This window comes from Diospyros lotus, chromosome 7 (assembly GCF_014633365.1).
Source record: "Diospyros lotus cultivar Yz01 chromosome 7, ASM1463336v1, whole genome shotgun sequence".
In the NCBI taxonomy this organism is placed as follows: Eukaryota; Viridiplantae; Streptophyta; class Magnoliopsida; order Ericales; family Ebenaceae; genus Diospyros; species Diospyros lotus.
The window spans coordinates 11,612,319-11,638,030 of NC_068344.1; the positions used below are offsets into that span (position 1 = coordinate 11,612,319).

Below are 25,712 nucleotides of genomic sequence, written 5' to 3' on the forward strand. Positions count from 1 at the left end.
CAGTCTGCACCCCGAACTTCCTTCGTGCCTGACTTAGTCGAGAAGTCGGAAAAAAAATAAAATAAAAAAGGAAGGGATCAATTTGTTATTCGACTTGACTTGCCGCTTGCTTGATAATCCATGAGTTGCAGACCATGAGTCTTGATTCTCTCGAATTCATCGGCATCATCGTTTCCCCAATTTTCTTCTTCTTCTTCTCATACACAAATTGAATTATTCGATCGCATCGCGTATATACAGTCAATTCGATTCACCAATAGTCATGGCATCACCGGCGTCGTCATCGGCGGTGGCGAACATCATGCTGGCGATCTACGAGAAGAAGACGGTGGCGGTCGATCTCTACCGCCCGCTGCGAAACTACATAGTCTTCAACTACTCGGAGCGCGAGGCCCAAAATCTAGAGGACGACCTCCAAACCCTCAACCAAATGCGCTCCGATCTAGACCGCAGCGCCGCCGACTCCCCCACCGCCCGCCGCGACCTGCTGCAGAGCTACTACCGTGCCCTCTGTGCCGTGGAGTCGCGCTTCCCTATCTCCCCGAGTAAGGACCACATCAACGCCGTGACTTTCACTTGGCACGACGCCTTCAAGAACAAGCTCAAGGCTTCGCAGCAGAACATCCATCTTGAAAAAGCTGCCGTGCTGTTCAATTTGGGCGCAGTGAACAGCCAGATCGGGTTATCATTCGATCGGGCTTCAGTTGAGGGGCGGCGGCAGGCTTCGCACTCGTTTATTGCCGCGGCGGGGGCGTTCGCATTTCTCAGGGATAATGAGTCGGCGAAGGCGTCGATGGGGAGCTCGGCCACCGTGGATTTGTCGGTGGAGTGCGCGGGAATGCTGGAGAGGCTTATGCTGGCCCAAGCGCAGGAATGTGTTTTTGAGAACACTATCGCCAAGGGGAGTACTCCTGGAGTTTGTTCTAAAATTTCAAGACAGGTAAGTTTTTAGCCTATGTTGCTAATGTTGATCACTCTATGGAAAGATTTATGATTTATAGGGTGCTCTTGGAATGTAATTATATATTTCTTCTCTTTATCGACACGACGATTTGGAGTTAAAAGAGTATGTCAATATGTCATGGGTTCATCACCAAATATGGGGAATTTAGATAACCACACCAAGAATGCTATCTGCTAAGGTTCTCTGTAAATTGTGACATTAATGACTGTATTAGGCAGTTACTAATACAGGCGTGCATGTAGCCAGTTTGTGCCATTCCCCCGGGTTTTGTGGCACAATGGCTAACCATTACCAAGCAGAGGTATTGGTGTTGATTAGTACAAGATGAGACAGATATCCTACGTGTTATGTATATAGTGCAATGGTTTTAATATGCCAAAAAGTTTAGGTATATGCTTAGTAGGCTTCATCATAAATAGGATAGAATTTTGTTTAAATTCATCCCCGAGTCTATAAAATTGTTCCTATGATCACTGTGCCAAATCTAGAATTTTCTTGAGGATGTTAGGAGATGCCACTTGTAGTAATTATATACTGCTTGACATTGGAATTATATGACCAGGTAATTATGCCGGAACTATAATGCTTTGACATGATTACAGGTCGGGATCTACTATGAGGAAGCTTTAGCAGCATTAAATGTTACACCTCTCAAAGATCATTTTGACAAGACATGGTTAAGCCATGTTCAGCTAAAGGCAGCCTTGTTTTATGCTGAGGCGTGCTATAGGTATGGTTTAGAGCTGCATGAGAAAGAGGAGATTGCTGAGGAAATTGCTCGTCTGAAGAGTGGGATTAATGCTTTGTCTGAAGCCAAGAAACCATCCTCAAAGGGTGCTGCACAACAGCTTTTGGATGCAATGAATAAATTGGAAGGCAATTTAAACCGTAACCTGGAGAGGGCTGTGAAGGAGAATGACCGAGTTTACCTGATGAGGGTTCCTCCCATCAGTTCTCTACCTCCTCTTCCAGCATTTTCTATGGTTAAACCTATCCCAATGAATGACCTACTGGATGCAAGCAAAGAAAAAATGTTTGCAAGTCTTGTCCCTGATAGCAGTGCCAAAGCTCTTTCTCGATACACTGAAATGGTTGATGATATCATAAGAACACAAGCTGAAAAATTGCAGCAAGGGAGTGAAATTGCACGAGTGAGGCTCAGGGAAATGGACTTGCCAGATTCTATTCTTGCTTTGGAAGGAAACTTCAGCCTGCCAACAGCTCTTAAAGAAGATGTTGAGGCAGTTCAAATTAGTGGGGGACCTGCAGGGTTAGAAGCTGAGGTACAACAACTTAGAGATTTGAGGAGGGTGAATCAGGAATTGCTTGTCCAGACCGAGGAGCTCTTGCAGAAAGAAGCAACAGAAGATGCACAATTTAGAAGCCAATTCGGGGTGCGGTGGACTAGGCCTCAATCCAGTACTTTAACAAAAAACTTGCAGGACAGGTTAAATAGATTTGCAGGAAATCTGAAGCAAGCTGCAGATAGTGATGCCCGGATTGAGCGTTCTGTGAGGGATCATTCCATTCTCATGTCAATCCTTGACCGGCGCCCGGTATGTCTTTTTACAAGGATTGGTGCACTCTTTCCTTTGTGTAATTAGTTAAGGCACCGGCTTTTCATGGTCTTTGGCTTATAATGATATCTTTGTTTCTGTGAGTTCTATGAATTTAACCAACTTGTTTGATTGGCTTAAAGGATGTCTCATATGCCTCCTAATAGGATTTCGAAAGCATTATTTGAATTTAGTTTCTGGTCCTGTCTAAGGAGAGTATTAGAAGAGATTCTAATTTCTTTCTTTATGCACACATTTGTTTCATGGAAAATTTATGGCTGTGCTTCTTGGTGGTTCCTCCTCTTCTATATTTTCATATGCCAATTTGTGTTGTTGCTAGGAGGAAGTTGTGGACATTCAAGTAGTTGTTTGTTTCAATTTATTTATAATTTTCTTCTTGGTATAAGGCTTGTTTACTTAGTTTATTGTTGGGGTTTGTAACTAGCTAATTCACTTAATTTATTCTCAATGTTCTGGCTTGTTTTGGTTTTGGCATTTCTGACTTCTGTGTCATCCTTTCCTTTTTATCCCTTCATGATGAAATCCTTATAGATTTCTAAGTATGTTGAATCTAAATTTCTCATTCTCTTCATTTCCTATGGGTACTGATATGCACTTGGCTCCACACAGATAGAATCTGCCCTGCCTACACTGGCAAGGCCTATAATGTCTTTGGATGCTAATGAAGATGCTATAGTGGGGGCACTGAAGCAGAGCTTGGTAATTTGATCTTTTCATTCTATTAAATGCATGCTTGTTTTGTGAATTTGTAGCTGAGTTTCCTGCCATTCTATTAAATTCATGCTTGTTTTGAGGTTAGTACTAAGTTAATTACTGAATAATCCACCCCCCCCCCCCCCAAAAAAAAAAAAAAAAGTGCCTGGCAAAAACAAAAGGGAAGAACTATATTCTATTGATTCTTTTAAGGATTAACCTTATTTACACGTATAAATACTTTTCTGGTATTCAAATTTCTGAAACAGTTATGTTGTTCCAGTTGTCAAGATCCAGTCCTTTTATTGCCATCAAGTGCATCAATTACTTATTTTTAGGGTTATCCTGCTATTTTCAGGACTTCAGTTATAATCCATAGCCTTGCATGCTGATATGCTGATGTAGGGTTAAGTTGTTCCCATATGATTTTTATATTTATTTATAATGGGAACTAAATGCAATGTTCAATTGTTGGTATATGTTGAAATTTAAATGGTGGAATAAGGGGCAAAAGTTTCTTAGCTTCTTAAAATGCAAGCTGAAAGTTTTAGAACTTGGAGGATGAGGAATTAGCCATTTGTGATGTGGAATCTTTTTCTTGGATGAAAATTGTAAAGAGTTAAGGAAAGACTACTCTTAACACTGTCTGTAACTCTTTTGTTTTCCTGATGTGGTAAAAGAATGTCCAAGAAATGCTGGACAGTATATGAATGCTGGATTTGTTTTGCTAGTTTTATAACAATCGTCGAAACTATGATTACTTATCAGAGTTCTGTCAGTTAAAGATGTCTAATTCACTACATTACTCCGATAAATGTGTACAGAAAGTAATGTTGTCAAGAATTAGGAGAAAATAAACCTTCCGTCTTACATTACTCACGGGTTAGAGCTTGATTTATACAAGGCTCTTTACATGATTTAGAAAGATACTAAACTTAGCTTAGGAAAGGATTCTAAATCTAGATTTAGGAACTATACAGATTTAGGATACAAACAAATTAGGAAACATATGCTAATCTATAAGATACAATTCTACTTTTAGAAAACATAGACAATCAATCAATCACCAATCAATTAACCAATGATTAGAACCTTCCATTAATACCAGCCGCCATCTTTCCCAGGCTAGAAACCAAACCCTAGCTGTCATCATCTGATGGAAACCCTATTTGCCGACAAATGTTATAATAAAAATGGATTTGTACGGACTAGTGCATCAACAGTTTTAAATAGAAGGAAACCTGTAATTTTGCTACTCTATTATTTTTTTGAAATATCATTTTATTTATGATATGGATCAATGAAAACTAAACATTGTACTTATACTGTACATCAAAATTTGTTATCTGGTATAATCATATGTAAATGCAAAACTTGTTGGTGCATACTATAGTTATATTTATTTGTCATTAAGAGCTAAAAAACAAAATTTTTAGTGTTATATTTATCTTTTCTTTTGCCAATGTGAAATCGGTAGCTATATTGAAAATGATTCCATTGATAATACTTTCATTGGATTGAAAACAATATATAGACAGAGAGAAGCAAGGATTAAGGAGTTAGTTTGGAAATAATTGACTCCTTAATCTCTAAACTAGGAAATGATAGAAAAGAGGAAACAAGCTGAGAAAGGAAATACTGAAAAGGGAAACAGAAATAATCTTTCCGATCTGATTTGAATCTTCTGATCTTTCAACACTTCTCCTCAAGTTGGTGAATAGATATCTATTATTCCCAGCTTGCTAACATATGACTCAAAGTTTGACTTCAATAGAACTTTTGTAGGAAGGTCAGCCTCTTGCAACTTTGTTGGCACATAATGCAAGGTGAAGGTCCCATTGTCAATTTCTGACTTGATGGAGTTTCTATCAATTCTCACATGCTTCATCCTATCGTATTGAATAGGATAATGAACTATGCTGATGGCATATTTGCTATCATTGTATAACTACATAGGTTCTTCCATTGGAATAGATAGGTCTTGAAGTAACCGACTAATCTAAATTAGTTCACACTCCTTGAGCAATTGACTTGTATTCAGCCTCAACACTACTACTTGCAATGACTGTCTGTTTCTTGCTTCTTTAGGTCACCACATTTCCCCATACTTTTGTGCAATACCCAATAGTAGATTTTGTGTCTTCAACTGAACATCAATCTACACCTGCATAGCACTCAACACTCCATTGGTTCATTTTTCTTGAATAGTAAACCCTTCCCTAGAGTACTCTTTAGGTCACGAAGAATCTAACTCATTGCTTCCAAATGTGTCTTTGTGGGAGCATGCATGAACTGATTTATCACATTGACATTGTAAGCAATATCGGGTTTGGTGAGAGATAAGTAGATCATCTTCCCCACTAGGTGTTGATATCTCTCTCTTTCAACTGGTGGATCCTCTTCGGTAATTTTGTGCTTCCAATTTTGGTCTAGGGGTGTCCATGTAGGTTGGCACCCCACTTTCCCTATCTCTTTCAGTAGGTCAAGGGTGTACTTTTTTTGGGAAATAAAAATGCCTTTCTTATTCCTAGCAATTTCCATCCCAAGAAAGTATTGTAGGTGCCCAAGGTCTTTTACTTTAAATTCTGCCTGCAACTGACCTTTAAGTTTGACAATTTCTTGTGTGTCATCCCCAGTAATCACCATATCATCTACATAGACTATTAAGTATAGTCCTTCTTTCAGCCTTAAGACTTTTTTATAAAAAAGAGTATGGTTAGCCTGACTTTGAGTGTAACTGAATTGCTTCATAGCTGTACCAAACCGAGTAAACCACACATTAGGGGGTTATTTCAGTCCATATAAGGATTTTCTCAGTTTACACACCATGCCTGCTCTGTTCTTTTCGAACTCAGGAGGAAGTTCCATATATACCTCTTCTTCCAAGCTTCCATTCAAGAATGCATTCTTTACATCTATTTAGTGTAAATCCCACCCCAGATTGGCAGCAAGAGAAATAAGGACTCTAATGGAATTCAACTTTGCAACAGAAGCAAACGTTTCCTTGTAATCTATACTATAAGTTTTAGTGTATTCCTGAGCAACCAGTCTTGCCTTGTATTTGTCTATATTCTCATCACATTTAGTTTTGTGGTAAAGATCCACTTACACCCAACAACCTTCTTTCCTTCTGGTTGAGGAACAATATCCCAAGTCTTGTTCTCATTCAATGCTATCATTTCATCCATTACAACTACTCTCCACTTTTGATCTTGGAGAGCTCCATACATGAAAAAGAAAAAACTGTTGGAAGTTTTATGAGAGGAAAGAACTTCCATAATCTCATTGATCTGAGGGCTACAATATATATGTACACAATCTCCTAAAACATAGGAATAGATTACAACAACATATTCCAGATTAGTGTTTATTTGAATTAGGATTGACTTATTTGGTTTTAAAGTAGCCTTATCCTTTCTTTTTTTTATCTTCTTAGTTCGAACTCTCCATCTTTTTCCATATAAATCTTCATCTTCTTCTCTTCTTATCTTCTTGTTTATAGCTTGTAATTTCTCCTTTATCTTCTCTAACACTCCCCCTCAAGCTGGTGACCCTTTCTTCTGTATTGTTTTAGTGAGAATATCTGCCTCCTGAAACGCAGTAGGAATATAAGCAAGATTTATATATTCTCTATCAATTTCTTCCTTGAGAAAATGTCGGCTAATTCTTACATGTTTCATCTGGTCACGTTGTATTGAATTATTCACAATATTAGTTGCCGACTTACTGTCACTATGGTGCCTTTTTGGAGAGGATATTGGTATGTGTAGGTCTTCCATTATTTTCTCCACCCAAATTACCTCATATATGACTTGAGCAATAGCTTTATATTCTGCTTTTGCACTATTACATGCCACTATTGGTTGCTGCTTGCTTCTCCACGTTACCAAATTACCCCATAGTTTAGTGCAATATCTGAATGTAGATCTACTGTCTTCAATAGAACTAGCTCAATCAGCATCTACAAATGCACTAATCCCTCTGTCTTGACTCTTCTTAAACAAAAGTCCTTTCCCAAGTGTTCGCTTAAGGTACTTGAGGATGTGACGTGCGACCTCAAGATGTCTTTTTGTAGGTGAATGCATGAACTGACTAACTATGCTTACAACATATGCAATGTTAGGACGTGTGAATGATAAATAGATTAACTTACCCACCAAGCATTGATATCTTCCTTTGTCCACTTGGTACTTTCTTCTGTTATCTTCTTTATTTTTCCAATTAGGTTCTAATGAAGTACTAGTAGGTTTACACTGGAGTTTACTAGTTTCCTTCAGCAAGTCTATTTTGTACTTCCTTTGAGATATAAAAATTCCTTCCTTGTTCTAGCTACTTCCATCCCAAGGAATTATCTCAATTCTCCTAAGTCTTTTACTTCAAATGCAGTCCTTAGTTGCCTTTTGAGATTTTCAATTTCCAGAATGTTATCCCTTGTGATGATAATGCCGTCCACATATATAATAAGGATTGTTTTCCTTCCATCTGCTTCAAGTTTTATGAATAAGGTATGGTTTGTCTTCCCTTGTTTGTATCCCAGCTTAGTTAGAGTATCATTAAACCGCTTGAACCAGACTCTTAGAGACTGCTTGAGACCATATAGTGACTTTTTTAATTTGCATACCTTCTCTTTTGTGTTCTCTGTCTCAAAATCTAGGGGTATTCTCATATAAATCTCTTCTTCTAACTCCCCATTTAAGAATGCATTCTTGATATCCAGCTGGTGCAATTTCCAATTTAGATTGACAGCCAGTGAAAGTAAAACTCGAATAGAATTAAACTTGGCCACCGGAACAAAAGTTTCCTCATAATCTAGTCCTTAGGTTTGGGTAAACCCTTGGACTACTAGTCGAGTGTTGTACATGTCAATGCTTTCATTTGACTTGTACTTTACTGTAAAGACCTATTTGCTGCCAACAATTTTCTTCCCATCAAGTAGGTTAACAATATCCCAAGTTTCATTAGCTTCTAAAGCCTACCTTTCATCCATAACTGTTGCCTTTCATTTCTCATCTTGTAATGCATGATATATATCCATAGAATATGCCCTCCTACCATGGTAAAGAATTGTTGCCATGGCAAACACTTCTTTGATTGAAGGCAATGGCTTTATCCCAAGAATATGCCCTCTAACTTCATCTAGTTCTTTGTTAAACCCCTGAAGAAAATAAAAAACTCTCTTTCTCCAATATTTGGTTATATAGTACACCATCATCGAAACACTTCCATTTAATTGTATAGAACAAATCCATTTCTTGCCATAACTCAATCAAAATGTTGAAGTATTCGGTGACGGACATATTTCCTTGCCAAGTACTATGAAGGGCAAAACAAATTTCAAAGCATTGGGCAGAATTTTGGAGATTAGAGTACATTTATTAAACTGTTGTCCAGATCTCATGGGTTGTGTTGAAGAATAGGCAGGTCTTGCCGATTTTCAATTCCATAGAGTTGATCAGCCACGCCATAACTATGGAATTTTCAGCCTCCCACGTCTTGTATGCCGGATCAGTTTTAGGTGGAGTAGCAGTTTCACCTATGGTTGTTAAACTCCCGATTTTATGAGTACGATTTTACAATTTTTTGCACTGAAAACCCTTACGATTTTACGATTTTGAAGTTGAATCGCACTCGATTTTACGATTTTACATGTCGAAGACCCTCTTACGATTTTACGATTTTAACAACCTTTCACCTGTTAAGTAACCCATCTTCCCTTTCCCTTTGATTGCTAGAAGAATCAATTGGAACCACTCAAAGAAGTTCAACCCATTTAGTTTGTGTTGGGTGATTTGAATGGAGGGATTAAAGTTAGAGATCTGGAGGTTTGGAATCGAATGAATAAAATTCGCTGGATTGGAAGAACTGATTGGATTAGGGTTCAGGGTATGATTGGACGACAAGGTGTTCACAAACTCCATGTTGGTCGGTGATGAAGGGATGCCCGCCATGAAGCCGAATCTAGTTTTCACCTGGCAGTGGATGGCAACGTTGGATGGCTAGTCTAGATGGCTAGGGTTGATCGTAGCGATGTTGGATGGCTGGCCTGGGTGGCTTGGCTTGATTGTTGTGGCGTTGGACGACTAGGGTTGATTAGAACCTAGATGGCTAGGGTTTATCGCAGCTGAACTCTGATACAATGAAATCAGTAGCTATATTGAAAATGATTCCACCGATAATACATTCATTGGATTGAAAACAATATATAGACAGAGAGAAGCAAGGATTAAGGAGTTAATTTGGAAACAATTGACTCCTCAATCTCTAAACTAGGAAATGATAGAAAAGAGGAAACAAACTGAGAGAGGAAATACTGAAAAAGGAAACAGAAATAATCTTTCCGATCTGATTTGAATCTTCCAATCTTCCAACACAATGTATGAAATGATTGACGAAAAACTCCATATGAAGATTTGTATCCTCTTCACTGAATTTTTACTTAAAAACTTTATAAAAATTAAATTAATGGCCTAAAATTTACAGTAAATTTCAACTTTGGCATCTGATATTTAGCTCTATCTAGTGGTATTCAAGGAAGGATAGTACATCATGCCACTTGGATATGCATTATTATTATTTTTGTATAAGTTTTTAGTGAGCTATATGCTATGGTACCCATAATGTGTATCTGAATCAAAATTAGGTCTCTATATCATCAATTTTGGAATTCATGTAGCCGATCCTACATAGTGGGATAAATGCTTGGTATGTTGTTTGTAGTATCTGTAGAAGCTGGTTTGTCATTGTCAAACCTGGTGGAAAGAAATATGAATGTATAAGCACAATTGACTCTTAACAAAAGGAAAATGGGTCTGGCTGAAACATTCCACTGAAATCTTGGGTCGTTTTGTTGCATTTCCATTTTCAGTTTTTGTTTTCAAAATTTTCAAAACAGAATTAGTAAATATTATATGTAAATCAAGTTATACCAATAAAAGATTAATTCAGATATCCTGAATCAATGATCTAAAAGGATTGTGAGATTAATACAGATGTTACCTATAGAACTAAGCTGGGGTGGTTAAATTGAAAAAGTGCATCCTACATTTTATGTAATAGTAAAACTTTGTTAGACCTAAGAGAATTTTATAAGATGACCTTAAGAAACAACTCTGTTGTATAGCACCTATGTTGGGTATTGAACACCTCCATGTGCAAAATATGAGTGTAAGGAGATGAGGATGTTACGGCGGATGTGTGACTATAGAAGAAAAGATAAAATTAAAAATGAGGCTACTTGAAGTAAAATTGAAGTAAATTTTTGAAGATAAAATCACGAGACATGATTAAGATGATCTTGTCACGTGAGAAGAAGACTAATAGAGACTCCTATGATGAGAATGGATGGAATGAAATAAGTCTTTAGCAAAAGAGAGACCAAGAAAAAACTTGATGGAGAACTTTTAGGTATTACATGAGTTATAAGGGTCTTATAGAAGATAAGGTTGTAGATTGAAATGATTGATGAGATAGAATTCATGTTGTAGGCCCTCTATAGCATGATTAAGCTTGATATGGTATTATTGTTGAATTACAAATTTTTGTTTTGTTGTTTATTTTTGCTTTCAAGAAAAAAAAAATGAAAATTTGAAATTTTTTGAGAAAAATGAAAACAGCAGTATGGTGTTTCCACAGTTTTCATTTTGTTTTTACTTTATTCCTTGCCCTCCCCTTCCCTCCACACAAATCTTTCCCCCTACTACGACCAGTGACTCCTAGATTGCTTTGGGAGTCATTGCAAGTCAGCCTTGCGACTCCCACTACTAACTGTGGAAAGGAGGAGGAAGAAGAGAAAAAAAAAAATAAATGCAAAAATGAAAACAAAAAAATAGAAAATAAAAATGGAAAATTTAAATCTCTATCAAAGGGCCTAGCAGTCTCTACACCTTTCTGTTCTATTACCATTCTCACTTAAGTTCAGAACCCTGTTCTATTCTTTTTCGCTTACAAGAGACCAAAATCTTCAAAGTTTGGGTACACACCCACTAAATTAAATCTAGTAGATCGGAGAGTAATTTGGTTGCTCAAGTCACTTTTATAGTAGTAGTAGTAGTTGTATCCAGCAAGGGAAAGCCAAGTTATGCATGTGAATTAATGTATATATTGTTGTTGACATTGAAAGGATTTTATTCGCATCAACACATAGCAGTTCTCAAGTATTCTTAGATGTCTGGCTTTCATCTTGGGCTTTTCTAGGTTGATGTGAAAATGTCTTTCAACAGACGAGTTGAGAATGTATAATAAATAAATCCAATGTGCAATCATGTGAGTTTGTGGCACATATTAGTTCCTGAAGATTTAACGGAAAGCATAAATATTCATTATGTGCAGCCCTAGTTATAGGGTTGGAAATTACAGCTATAGAAAGTTTACAATAGGAAGGATTACAACACATTTAGGAAAGATTATGATACAATGGGATTAGGAAAGATTCCTAATCAGTTTAAGAAACTAATCTAATCAAGATAAAATCTTAAATAAATCATTCCTAAAATAAAACATTCCAAAAACAGGCTGCAACCTCTTCTTCTTTCCTTTCCTTTCATGTTAACAGTTCCACTCCTCCGTGTCTATTGTACTAGTTATGTTTTGTTGTGCTAGTTATGTTTTTGACATGCATGTCTATTTTCATTTTAGAGGTCATAGTGTCGGATGATTTTGATTTTGAAGAATTGAAGTGGACAATAATAATAACAAGCCTTAATCCCACTAGATGGGGTTGATGTCATGAATTCTAGACCTATACCAATCTATCATTGGCCATATCTTCTGTTGGGCATCGTTATTTTCTATCATATCTAAGGGTTTTCATTCCTTTGGTCTTTCTCTTCCTTTTTTGCTACAAATTTACTCCATTTCATCCATTCACAAATGTTTCTTCTTCTCACTTGTCCAAACTATGTTAATCATTACTCCCTTGTCTTATCTTCAATATGCATCATTCTAACATCATTACATATAATCTCATTTTTAATTTTGGCGTTCCTTGTAAATCAAACATTCTTATCTTTGTTAAGCTCTCATATTTTGCACATGTTGGCACTTACAGATTTTGAATCATACAATGAAGATGGTTTTATTGAGGTTTGATAAAACTTCACTTTCAACTTTCGAGGAATTTTATGATTGCATAAAATGCTGCATGCACTTTACTTTGAGCTTTATGGCTAAGCAGTGGCAGAGCCACATACTTGAGAGGAGGCCAATTGCCAGCCCCCCAACTCCTGCCCCCACTGCAAGTTTCTAAAAATTACACTTTAGGCATAGTGTTTGAATATTTTTCCAAAATTGCCCCCACTCAAATATATGAAATTTCGATCAATTTTTTCAAGGAAAAATATGATAAGTTATAAAGTAACTAAAAATAGAAAATGATTAATTATTTTAAGATTTTTTAAATTGTTCAGGGTTCTAGCAAAAGAAAACAACGTAAGGTTTTTATGTAAAAAACGATATAAAGGGATACTTTTCATAAATGTAAAAAATTTAAAAGTGCTATTAGTAATAAATTTTTATCCTTTATAGGATATATATATATGTGTGTGTGTTTTTTTTTGTACAGTGGCTGTTTAAAGATCTGAAATTAAATTAAAAAAAAGAGAGGAAAGGAAGAGAAACAGAGAAGAAGTAATGGAATAAATTACTAAAACATAAAGAAAATTGAATGAACAAGATTTTCTTTATAAAAATTTCATCAAATTCATGCCAAGTTTACTTCTCAAATAAACCCTATTTTTATTTTATATTGATAGTTTTTATGTTATAATCAAACTCAATTTTTTTGGATAGTTAAAATATTTTATAATTTGTTACAAATATTTTCAAGAGAAAACAGTATTAGATCAATGATCAATATTTTTAATTTGGTGATCAAGATGATGAAAAATATTTTTAATTTTTTTAAATTGTAGAGTATTATTCTGATAAACAATAAGGCAATATATGTGTAATTTACACACAAAACAAATTTTGTCAACTTTGTGATTATAATTTTTTAGACAAATTTGGAAAAGAAAAAAAAAATTCAGTGAAAATTTTGTACCGCTTGTTTTATTGAGTTTGGAAATTGGCTGGAGTATGACATAGTAAATGATATTATTGTATTATATAGCTACTAATGCTAGAATCAACTTTAAAAAGTAAGGACTTTTTTACACCATAATTTATATTAAAAAATTGCCGCTGCTGGGCATTTGTCCTGGCTCCATCACTGTGTCTAAATAACATTCTGCAGATTTGCCTAAGTAACATTCTCCATAATCTGCCATTCTTTTGGAACAATTGGTTCGTGATATAAAAATTGATTTCTTTTTTAAGGATAACTTGGTCTCCAAGTTTCACAGTAACAATATCCACACTTCTATTTTTACTGAATTTATACTCTATATCTGAATGTTTGACCTACTTAATGTAAACTTCTGGACTCTCAGGTGTTCCTCGTTATTTCAAGTTTATTATTCATGCCTTCTTTTGTCTCATCCATCAAGATAATTTCGTTTACAAATGACATGCACTAGGGCACGTCTTCTTGATTGTGCTTTCTGATTTAATCCACCACAAAAGTAAAGAGGTAAGAGTAAGAGCTCAATAGAGGTTCCTAATGTTATCCACTTGTGATTGGAGAAGTCTCAGTATTTCCTCCACAAATCCTAGAACATGATACATGTTCCTAATAACCTAAATAAGCAATCTGAACTCCTTTCTTCTCCAACACGTTCTATAAGACTTCTTTCAAGACTCTGTCATAGACCTTTTCCAAGTTTATAAATACCATATGCAAATCCTTTTGTTTATCTTTGGACCTTTCCATTAGGCATCTCAATAAGTAGATAACTTTCATTGTTGACATACCAAGCATAAAACCAAATTAGTTTTCAAATATCTAGTTTCTCTCAACTTTTGAACTACCACCTCCTAAAGTTTTAGATTCGTTAGCTTGAACAACCCCCCTCCCCCTGCAGTAATTTTCACAACTCAAAACATTTTCATCTATTCTTATAAATAAGTATTAAAGTGCCTTTTCATCCAACATTCTTTTTGATTGAACAATCACATTAAATAATTTGATTAACCAAAAGTTCTCCACTCTTCCCATGCATTTCCTGTTTCTATCAGGATATCATCTTTTCTTAACTGCCTTACAGTTCTTTTATCTTTTTCAATAGTTGCATTGATTTGTTATGAGAAATACGTCTATATTAGGTGAAATAGACATGTTAATTAATTTTTCAAAAGTTTGGATATCTTAATGGTTTTGAAAATATTGTTATATCTGACCTATGTAAGTGGTATTTTTTATTTCAGAGTGAACTACCCTCGGTACCCCTGTTGTTCCATTAAATTACATGTACCTCTCACACTTTAGAAATTAAACTGACCTCTCCTCCACTAAATGAATGTTAAGAAATCTGTTTTAAGTATATAAAGCAATAGGGATACCTGTGTAACATAAATCTAATGGCAGAGAGTAATCGATCTAATACAGCTTTTGAACATTAAGGACGGTTAATATAATTTCTGAAACATGAGGGATACTCCTTGTAGCTGTACCAGACCTTGTACCAGACCTCACGGGTGCATGGTATATAAATTCTTAGTAAAATAGTAAGACAATGTAGGAAATGGCATTTTGATTCCTTTCTCTCTGTCATTGCAACCACTGTTGTTATTCTACTTCGCCAAGAACATTTATTGCCCATGTCACTGATTGATTTTATAAACTCTTCTTAATCTTTGCCTGCATGTCTGTTACAGAGGCAATTGGAGACTCTTGGTGCTCAACGTGCAGGGCTTGAAGACATGCTCAAAGAGATGAAGAGGAAGGTTTGCTACATTTATTGATGATATCTCTGCAACTGTTCATATTGGCAATAAATTGTTTTGTTCTTTCTATTTTCTCTTATTTTTTGCTCTGATTGCTCTGGGAAGATGAGGCTTCACGTCTACTGTTTAAAAAAAGATGCTTGTCCTGCATTTCTTGATTTTGGAGATGATGTAAGCTGTTCCCTTGTTCAACCAATTTGATTCCTGTATCTGATTTCAGCATGAGGATTTGCATTATGTTTTACTTATGTTGAAAGCAGCCACATTCTGTGGTTCTTGTCTGAAAGTTATCCTTGGATAAGCTGTTACACAAACGCACTTAAATACTTTATATTTTTCTTGCTCTTTCTCATTAAAATGTCTTTCTTTTTTCTTTTCTGATTGTGTTAAGAAATGGACTTTGTTTTAGAGAGTAGACCTGGCCTAAATGCCTTCCATTTTATCAATTGGTTCTTCTATATGTGGGTGTGTTCTAGAAAGCTCTTTTCTGGTCTGCTTCAACTTCTATTACTGATGGTGAGGATGATGTTGTGTGAGCTGTTCTCAAGCTCCTGTCTTCTCCTACTCGGGCCGATGGCAAATGGTTTAGTGTACCCTGCTCAAGTCTAGTTTTTGAGCTGGAACTTTCATGTCCACACCTATCATGGACAAGTCAAAAGTTTTCAAATATTGTTTGATTGTTTTGTTTAAAGGTGGTATCTCATGCTATGGTGTAAACATTTTCATGATTAGTTGAGGTTTTGTGTCGCACAGATGATTTTCCACTGGACTTTTCTGCCTTGATTTTGTATTTAATAAAATTGTCATGCTTATTTGAGTGGTTTTTTATTTTGTGCATTCTTTTCTGATGCTTATCTTTCTTTTATTTGTAGTTGTAAGTTTTCTAGTGCTCAATTTTTCTCAGTTTGTGCGTGCCCTTTGCTGGCTAATTTTATTTTTTGTATACTCAGGATGATATATTGCCCAAGTTGATGGCATCAACTGGCTCTTATGAGGATCTTTTCAGGAAGGAGATTGCAAAATATGATCACATCTGTGAGGAGATTGCCCAGAACATTGAGGCACAAGAGCAACTTTTGCTACAAATTCAGGTTTGTTTTTATTTCTGTGATTTTCTAAATTACTTTCCTCTATGTTGCTCACTATAGAGTATGGTCATTTGCCTTCAACTTGTGCCATGGTTGCGCAAAGCAAATTCTTGTCTGGTCTGTGGATGCAAATATATGATTAGGTTGTGTTTTTAGGGCTTGTTGGGTCACATTTTGCTTTTAGTTTTCTGTTTTCATTTTCATCATTGTGAAAACAGGAACAGAAACTAAAATTTGTTTTTTTATTTTCATTTTGAAAAAAAATTGATAAAAATGAAAACAAAAAAATAGGTGTAATTTTCCATTTCATTTTTGTTTTCTTTGCCTCCCCTACCCTTCATTCCATTGGCGACCAAAGTTGTCAAACTAAACACAAAAATAAAAACCAAAATTGAAAAATAGAAAACTGAAAGTTCTATCAAACAGGTCCTTAGTTTTGATTGCTTTCCTCTGCTTCTTATTTTCAACTTGGAAGCTTAGCCTGAGGGGGGAGGACGGTTGTTGAAACTATAAATGATTGAATTTTGGATGGTCCTTGGTATGGTGAAGCAAGCTTTTACAAGTTCAACATGTTGTTTGATGGCATAAACTTGTGTTATTCATTGTTGAATATGCTGGATGGTCCTTGGTATAGTGATGAAAAAGCATCATTGGTTTTTAGGGGTGGTGAAATTAGGAAATGATATAGTGTTTGTGGCATGTTTAGGGTCGACGACTTGATAGGGCTTAACAAAAATTATACAAGTTTTGCCTTGATGGTTCTCTTTGATTTATGTGTTATATTTCCTCTCAATATGAAAAGAAGGGAGAAATCAGAAGAACAGAGAAATATCTGTCACAACTCATGGGTAGCGAGAAAGGCATTATTGTAATAAGGTTGTAGTAGTTAGTAAGAGGTATTTTGTGAGTTGTTAGGAGCACGTGGGTGCTATTTTCCAGATTTCAGTTACTATTGAATAGCTTATAAATAGGCCCTAAAATGTAGAGAAATGTATGTTGGTATGATTTAGTGAATTCATATTTCCTTCTTACTTTCTCTCTCTAGTTCTCCCTTGTTTTCCCTCCCTTTCTCTTAATTTCTGCTACGTATCTCCTTCCAATTTTTTATCCGTTTCTCTCCCAAATTCTTCCGAATTCCTCCCTAGACCCTAGCTAAACCCTAGGGTCGTGACACAACCATGAACATTTAGTGCTTGTGTAAACAGGGTTGTGAGAAGAAGTTTTGGTTTTTATTAAACAGGGTTGTGGATATGGGTCTATTTCGCTTTTATACAATATAGCTTGTGTAATGCCCTGCTTCTCCAGGACATTACTAATAAATAATTAATACCAAAAACTGGGGGAAATATAACTTTTTCCAATTAATTCCAATAAATGTCAAAATCTTTTCTTTTCAACTCAACTTAATTATTTCCTCACTGTTCTACTAAGGATGAATCAGTTCATGGCTTGGCTTATCTACACTGCTAATATCCTCTAGTGAGCCCATCTTTAATCTCTTTATCATGCTACCACTCATGATAATTAAAGGTTAAATTATGCGCTACACGAACAAACCTACTCATGTTCAAACCACAATCATAATACAAAATGATATACCATTACATCTCAAAAATATAGTTAAATCCAAGTTGTTCAAATTTCTCGCCTTTAACTATATCAGATGTTTAAAATAAATTCTACAAGCTAGTAGCTGATCTCCTTTACTCCTAGGGCCTTATCTTGTCCTTTGATGAACCTACTATGTCTACGTATGTATACATTTTACAGGGAAAATACAGTTTGGGGGTGAGTAATACATTTTTAAGAAACATCTTGCATGAAACTATGACATGAATAGCATTTTAACAACTTCAAATACAACAGACGGATGAGGAACACACAAGGAAATATTATGGAAAATATTACTCTAGGACAAAATATGTGAAATAAACAATAATATTTTCGCATATCTCATTCCCTTCTTTTTTAGTTCTTTCCCAAGTAATTTTAGCAAGATTATATTTCCATTCTAATTAGGATATGGTTTTGGTCTTTCTTATTTTTCCTAATTAGGGAGGATTTATAGTCTATATAAATCCTTTTCGAGATGTATTATTAAGTAGACTTTGGTGATTGGTATTGAATTTGAGAGTTGATTTGAGTTTAGTTGTTTTAGTTCTTGTTTTCTCCCTTTCGGTTTTGCATCAATTGGTATTAGAGCCAAAAATTCTAAATCTTTTTGGAGATTTTCCAATTTTTTTTTGAAAATTCTAGGACATCAACAATTCTCCCTACTCAACCCACCATCAGTTTCAGCCGTAATTGCCTTTGGTGTTCACCATTGAACATGACAACGCTCATTTGAAGTGTTTTGAAGACCATCGTGAAGAAGGTTCGTATCTTTAGGTTTCACTAAAGTTGTCATAAACCCTATCCAATAACATTGGAACTAGCCAAAGGTCTCACTGAATTTGAAAACCCACTCAACTCCTCACCAAAGTTGACAACTAGAAGCTCTAACCCTACTTTTCTCCCGTGCTTGCTCAATACGTATTATTGTTGGTTTGAAGGGCTTTGAATGTCTTCAATGGCGATGGCAACGAATAGGGTCCTACCATTCTAGACTATAAATCCTCCCTAAATAGGAAACATATCAAAGAGCAAAATCATATCCTAATTAGAATAGAAATATAATCTTCCCAAAACTACTCAGTAAAGAAATAAACAAAGAAAGGAAATGAAATATACTAAATATATATATATATTATTGTTTATTTTCTATATTTTATCCTAGAATAATATATTTCCATAATATTTCTTTGCATGGCCCTCATCATTCTCTCCCAGTTGAAAAGAACTCGAGTCTAACAAGTTGGGCTGCAAGTGTCACTCCAAGAGCTTAAGGTCTAGGGCTCGAAAATCATCCTCAGTAATCGATGTATTATCTTAATCTAGATGATCTTTCCACTTGACGAGGAATCCACCATGATATGAAGCCAAAATCTCATCGTTGAGCACATCTATCACATCCTTTTGCTGTAGTAGGAATGGGACATAAGGAACTTCGGGACTTATAGGAACACTAGTGGGTGAAAGAGGAGACTCAAAAATGTGCCTCGGTAAGGACTAATACTCATATTGTTAGGCCAATCAAGTAAATAAGAATTAGGTCTAAGTTTTTGAATGATGGAAATGCGCCACTAGCTTGAGCATGTAGTTTCTTGAAGGAGGGTTCGGGGAAGTGCTTGGGTTAAATATGAACCATGACATAATCGCCTTCTTAAATTCCCTAGCCCTACAATGTTCATTAGCAACAAGTTTATAATTAACATTACTTGTTGCAATTTTTCGTATAATCATAGGATGCAAATCATGGATGTGTTGGGCAAAATTTTGTACAAGCTTAGAAATTTAGGCTTCTGTGGGTAAGGATATCAATAAGGTTGCAAGGGGAGTAGCCATGACCAATCTCAAAAGGTCTCTTGCTAGTAAACCAATTAATAGAGTTATTATACACAAAAATAGTGGTTTGCAAGACCAAATCCCAATCATCATGTTTCTCTCCTACAAGACACCAAAGCAAGCTTCCCAAACTACTATTAACAACCTCAATTTGTTCATCTTAGGGTTGGAAGAGATAAGTGAATTTCAAATTTGTACCTAATAATTTCTCCAACGTCTTCTAAAAATAGCTAACAAACTTGGCATCCCTATTAGACACAATGGAAGAAGGTAAACCATGTAACTTAACAACCTCTTGAAGGAATGACTTAGCAACATGTGAGGCATTAGGTCTTCTACATGGAAGAAAATTTGCCACCTTAGAGAACCTATCAATTACTAACAGAATTGGGTCACACCCACTAATAGTCTTGGGAAGTCCTTGGAAAAAATCCATACATCTTTCCAAGGTGTATGGGAGATAGGAAGAAGAGTGTACAAGCCAATGTTGTTTTCCTTAGCCTTAGATAGTTGATAGGTGCAACACTGTGAAACAATCCTTGAGACTTCCCCCTTCAAAGATGGATATACTCAACAAGTGCAATGACCTTATCCCTCCCAGAATGACAAGCTAACCACTTGCATGCATCTAGAGACTTACAGATGCAGGTGGATTAGCCTGTTATTTTGGGAGGAATAAGACTATTGCACTTGTTGAGGATAGATTTTTCTGGCCATTGTTGAAGAGGGATGTCTCTAGGATTATTTCAGTGTTCCACCTATCAACTAAGGCTAAGAAAAGCAAAACTAGCTTATACACTCCTTTTCCCATCCCCAATACACCTTGCAAAGATGTATGGATTTTGTCCTAGGACTGCCCAAGATTGTTAGGGGATATGACTCAATTCTGGTAGTAACGGATAGGTTCTCTAAGATGGCACATTTCTTCCATGTAGCAGAACAACTGATGCTTCACATGTTGCTAAGTTTTTCTTTCGAGAGCTTGGTGAGTTACATGTTTTACCTTCTTCCTTTGTGTCTGATAGGGATCCTGTTTGTTAGCCATTTTCAAAAGTCACTATGGGAATTATTTGGGACAAGTTTGAAGTTCACTTCTTCCTTCCACCCCCAAAACAGATAGACAAACTGAGGTCATGAATCATAGTTTGGGAGACTTGCTTAGGTGTCTTCTAGGAAGGGAAGTCTAGTAATTAAGATCTGGTCTTGCCAACTGCTGAATTTGCCTATAATGACTGCTATTCAATCTACTAGTAGTGTCTTTTTGAGATCGTTCATTGGTACTCCTCTTGTGCCACTATTACTCTTGTACCCTTACCCCAGAAGGCCAAATTTCAGTGTGTGCAGAAAATTTTGCCCAACACATCCATGATGTATGTCCTAAGATTAGATGAAAATTTGCAATGAGTAATACTGATTATAAACTTGCTGTTGATGTACATCATAGGGCAAGGGAATTTAAAGAAGGTGATTATCATGGTACATATTTGACTTGAGCACTTAAAACACTCATTAAGAAATTATGTGCTCAAGCTAGTGCTTGTGCTTGATAATATGAATATTAGTCCTATTTTCAATGTGGAAGACTTTTCACCTTATCAAGGCACATTTGAGCCTTCTTTTTTGCCTACTAGTGTTCCTGCAAATCACCAAGTACTCATGTCCCACGCCTATCGAAAAAAGGAAGTGATAAATGTGCTCGACAATGAGATTATTGCTTCATCTCATGGTGGTTATTGAAGATTCCTCCTCAAGTGGAAAGATCGCCCAGATTTTCGAGTCCTAGATCTTGAGCTCTTGGAGTGGTTCTTGCAGTTTAACTTGTCAAAGTCGAGTTCGTTTCAACCAGGGCAGAATGATGGACACACAAGGAAATGTTATGGAAAATATTATTTTAAGACAAAATATAGAAAATAAAGAATAATATATTTGTTTTAATATATTTCCTTCTTTGTTTATTTCTTTCCTACATAGTTTTGGGAAGATTTTATTTTCATTCCAATTAGGATGTGATTTTTTCCTTGATATGTTCTCTAATTAGAGAGGATTTATGTAATACCTGAAGAGCCCAGAGAAGAGTAGTATATATCGAGGATAAGTAATGAAGAAAACAACACCAGCTGGATACCTTTTAGATTGAATGTTGGCAAAAAACTCTCGGGTTAAGCGTGTTTGAGCTGGGGAAGTTCAAGGATGGGTGACCCCTTGGGAAGTTTCGGTTCTTTGTATCGCTCGATGCGGGATGTTACAGGTGGTATCAGAGTCTACCCTTGGTGAAGGCAGTCCAATGAGGGCGAGGAGTGGTGCCGGGGCTCGAGGGCTTGTACAAGGAGCGGCTTCTGGCAAGCTTCTAGGATGGCAGTCTCCAAAGGGGAGAAAATCTGGGATCAGTTGTAACATCGCATGACGAGAACGTCATGTGCTCAAGAGAGAGAGAATGTAATACCTGAAGAGCCTAGAGAATGGTAGTATATATCGAGGGTAAGTAAGGAAAGAAACAACACCAGCTAGATACCTTTGGGGCTGAATGTAGGCAAAAAACTCTCGGGTTAAGTGTGCTTGAATTGGGGAAGTTCACGTAGTTCCATCAGGGTAAGTTGTTTTGGTTCTTCCTATTGCTCGATGCGGGATGTTACAATTTATGTCTACAAATCCTTTTTGAGATGCAACATCAAGAAGACTTTGATTATTGATTTTGAATTTGAGAATTGATTTGAGTTTGGTTTCTTAGCTGTTTTGTGTTCTCCCTTTTTGTTCTGCTTCACTTTAACAAGAACTACCAATTTAGCACATGTATGGCCATTTTCAACATATTTAAGATACATGCAATCTAACATTCTTGTAAAAAATAATGCAAGAAATCGTGCTCATGCCCCATATCCAAAAATAGCTTTAAGAAGATTAGCCTAGTTCGTCTTATCTTCCTCTCAATTTTTCTTCTTAGCCAAATACTTAGAGAAGGTTTAATTCTTTAAAGTCTCTTTTTCTGTCCCTCTCACTCTATATGACCAAGCACCACTCTGATGAAAAATCTTATCTCGCACTTTCTTATTTTCTCTACTTCTACCACTTACTCTATTTATTAGTTTGTCACTCAATTTCTTTAGAACTATCACACTTGCAGAGTATGAAAGTTTCTTTGCATGCAATCTCATCATCTTATGCCATCTCAACCTCCAAAACTCACTCACGCAAGGTTAAGAAATTGGAGTGCCACTTAGCACCTTGCATGCTTCTTAGTTTGACACCAAACTATGTTAAAGCCCCCAGTAATTCCTTTGAATGACACCTAGGTAAATTTACCTTGAATCTGACTCATGACTTGTTGAATTTTATGACAATTGTATGCATTCCGTTTTCTTCCTTTGACTAACTTAACCATTTATTTTGTAATAGACATACAATTGCTGACCCCCACAATGTTGTCAATGCAAATTTTTTATTATTTTATTATTATACTCCACTAAATTTGATCCTAGTCTCAATTTGTTTTACTGCAATGTTCTATGATTACCCTAGTAATTATGCCTAAATAGCCTATAGGTATTTACCAATCCTTCTTTGGTGAAACCTTTTTTTTGGGTACTCCACTTGCTCAATGAATCCAATGGTGTCTGCTTGGGTTTAACCATTCTCCAAATTAAACACACCTATATATGCTTCTCATGGAACTCCATACATAGCCCGTGTGTTAATCTGGATTACCTCTTCTCTCTTTGGCTCAATTTAGTTTTTAGATTCTAAACTGATCACTGCACTCACAAAGCCTTCAGTTAACCAATTCTTTGTATTTGGTTGGCTGAATCTGTCCAGTAAGCTAAACCCAAGTTCCTTTTCATGGCTCAGTTAGCCAGGGTCTCCCCTTCCAGTCATCTGAACAACTCCTCAAATCCTCTTTACTCTGCTAATTTTTTTTCCAAAAATTCCATAAATAACCATAATGTATGAAATTTTCTTTTATTAAATATTCCTCAAAAATTCTTTGTCATGCATTACAGCTTGTGTGTGCAGTTGGAAAGAATAACTTCTCCGCTGTGATTTTCTTGCTTCATATGCAATCATCTTTGATAATTGACATTCAGTTTCTCTTTTACTTCCATTGATAAAATTATTGAGAAATAAAATCATGCCTGGAGTAAGTTCTTTGTTTAGCTCTTGATCCTATAATATATTTTGAAAGGTGAATTATCGTTGGAAATCTAATTTGACCCTAAAGCATCTATTGTTGTTTACAGGCACAAAGTGATGAATTTGCTGCCATCTTTAACCTTGAAGATTATAAAGGTAGGTCTTGAATAATTATGTTGACAATGTTTCTTTTTCCTTTTTTGGGTACTCCACAGAAATCTCCATATTATACACTCATGATGGAATTTATGTTTCTTTTAAGTGATTTTAGAAATAGTCTTGCATCCCTGCTTTTTGTTTGTCATGGCTGTGTTTTTAGGCATATTGTTGTCCGTAGTTGCCATATGAATCTTCTTGATAGCAGACCTTTAAATTTACGAACTAGGATTATTGTTATTGATGGTACTTGGCCTGTTTGAATTCATCTACCCCCATCATGGCGTACACTTGGGCACCATCATTCTTAAGGATATTTCCTGGTTCTGATACTTCTATGTATCTTTCTGTGTCCATGATCTGGTCAGCTAGTGGGGTTTACAACAGTCCTTTATTTATCTTTTTTTATGAACAAAAATATCATTGATAAAAAAAAAAAAGGGGGGGGGGGGGGGGGGGGGGGGAGTGTGCCCCTAGCAAGGAGCCAAGGACATAAAAGGGCCAAAAACTGAACATGTTATCCAGGAACTGCTAAAAAGAGAATATGAAAGGATAATCTACTTGATAACTTCTGTAATTTTATTGTAAAAAAGTGTGCTTCTCTTTGGGCATTGTCCCCACTTATGTGTCTTTTTCCCAATTTATCAGTATCTCGTGAGAAGAGTTACAAGCAGATTGAAGCCGCCATAGCGAAGTACCGAGAAATTAAAGAAAATATTAATGAGGGATTGAAGTTTTATGTTACTCTTCAGGTATTTCTATCAATTCGTAAGTTTCATAGTTCCATCGAATGTCTGTAAGCTTGCTTTGACAATCTGTTTTTCATCTCTTACGTTAAATAGGATGCTATCACAAACGTAAAGCAGCAATGCAGTGATTTTGTGATGACCAGAAACATTCAGTGCCGGGAAATGATGGAAGATGTACAGAGACAACTGGCAGGTTTCAGTTTTCAAGATAAGAATGTTGGTGGTTACAGCTATCCAATTGCTGGACAACCTCATCATCAAAGACCATCTACACAGCAACAAGCAGATCAGCCTCCTCGCCCTCAGGCAACATCTTATTACCACCATCATCCCGAGCAGCCAACTATGCCTGGGTACACCCATCACCCTCCCCCCTATGGCAATCCACAGCAGCCACCTCCTGCTTACCACCCATACCCACCTCAACAGACTCCTCAACAGCAGCCAGCAGTGAGCCACGAGTATGGCCAACCTGCATATCCCGGGTGGCGAGGTCCATATTATAATGCGTCTGCTCCGCAACCAGGAACTCTACCTCGGCCGCCTTACACAGTTCCTTCTCCATACCCTCCTCCCCACCAGAGTGGCTATTACAAGCAATAATAGTAGGGTTACTCCCCTGACACTCCCAATTATTTGTTGTGTATTAGTTTGCCCCCATCTCTTCTTTTTCACTGTTCTTGCCGTTCCCAGTAGCAGGATATTGTGGGATTAGAATAGAAGAAGAGGAATCTGCCCTCTCTTACATATCAACTTTCAAAATGCGTGGACTCCATCAGTTTGGTTTGCTAAAAAACTCATCATCTACAACTATTCTACACTAGTGTAAAGTGGGTATGTTTCCAATATTATTTAGCAGTTGTACAACCATTTTGATTTCAATTGTTCATCAATTTGCACCACGTATTCTCTTTGGGAGTTAGTTCGGCCTTATTGGCATGCAATTATTGTTTGGGGATTAGTGGAATAAAGCAATTGCGTTTGTTTATTTGAGTTGAGGTCTCATTTATATTGTGACAACGTCTGATGTAATCTCCTCTCATAATGTATTTGGTGCTGCTGGGTAGGTTCATGCTATAATCAGCCCTAAATTCTT

At 36.3% G+C, this 25,712-nt stretch overlaps 1 protein-coding gene across 1 annotated transcript; it reads left to right on the plus strand.

Annotated features, from left to right (window-relative positions):
• Positions 1-25,609, plus strand: LOC127806191 (vacuolar-sorting protein BRO1). Its single transcript, XM_052343318.1, has 8 exons — positions 1-940; positions 1,567-2,520; positions 3,151-3,240; positions 14,986-15,054; positions 16,005-16,145; positions 23,819-23,867; positions 24,516-24,619; positions 24,710-25,609. The coding sequence occupies exons 1-8, from the start codon at positions 263-265 to the stop codon at positions 25,217-25,219; spliced, it is 2,595 nt and encodes an 864-aa protein (XP_052199278.1). The 5' UTR covers positions 1-262; the 3' UTR covers positions 25,220-25,609.
• Positions 25,610-25,712: the final 103 nt, after the last annotated feature.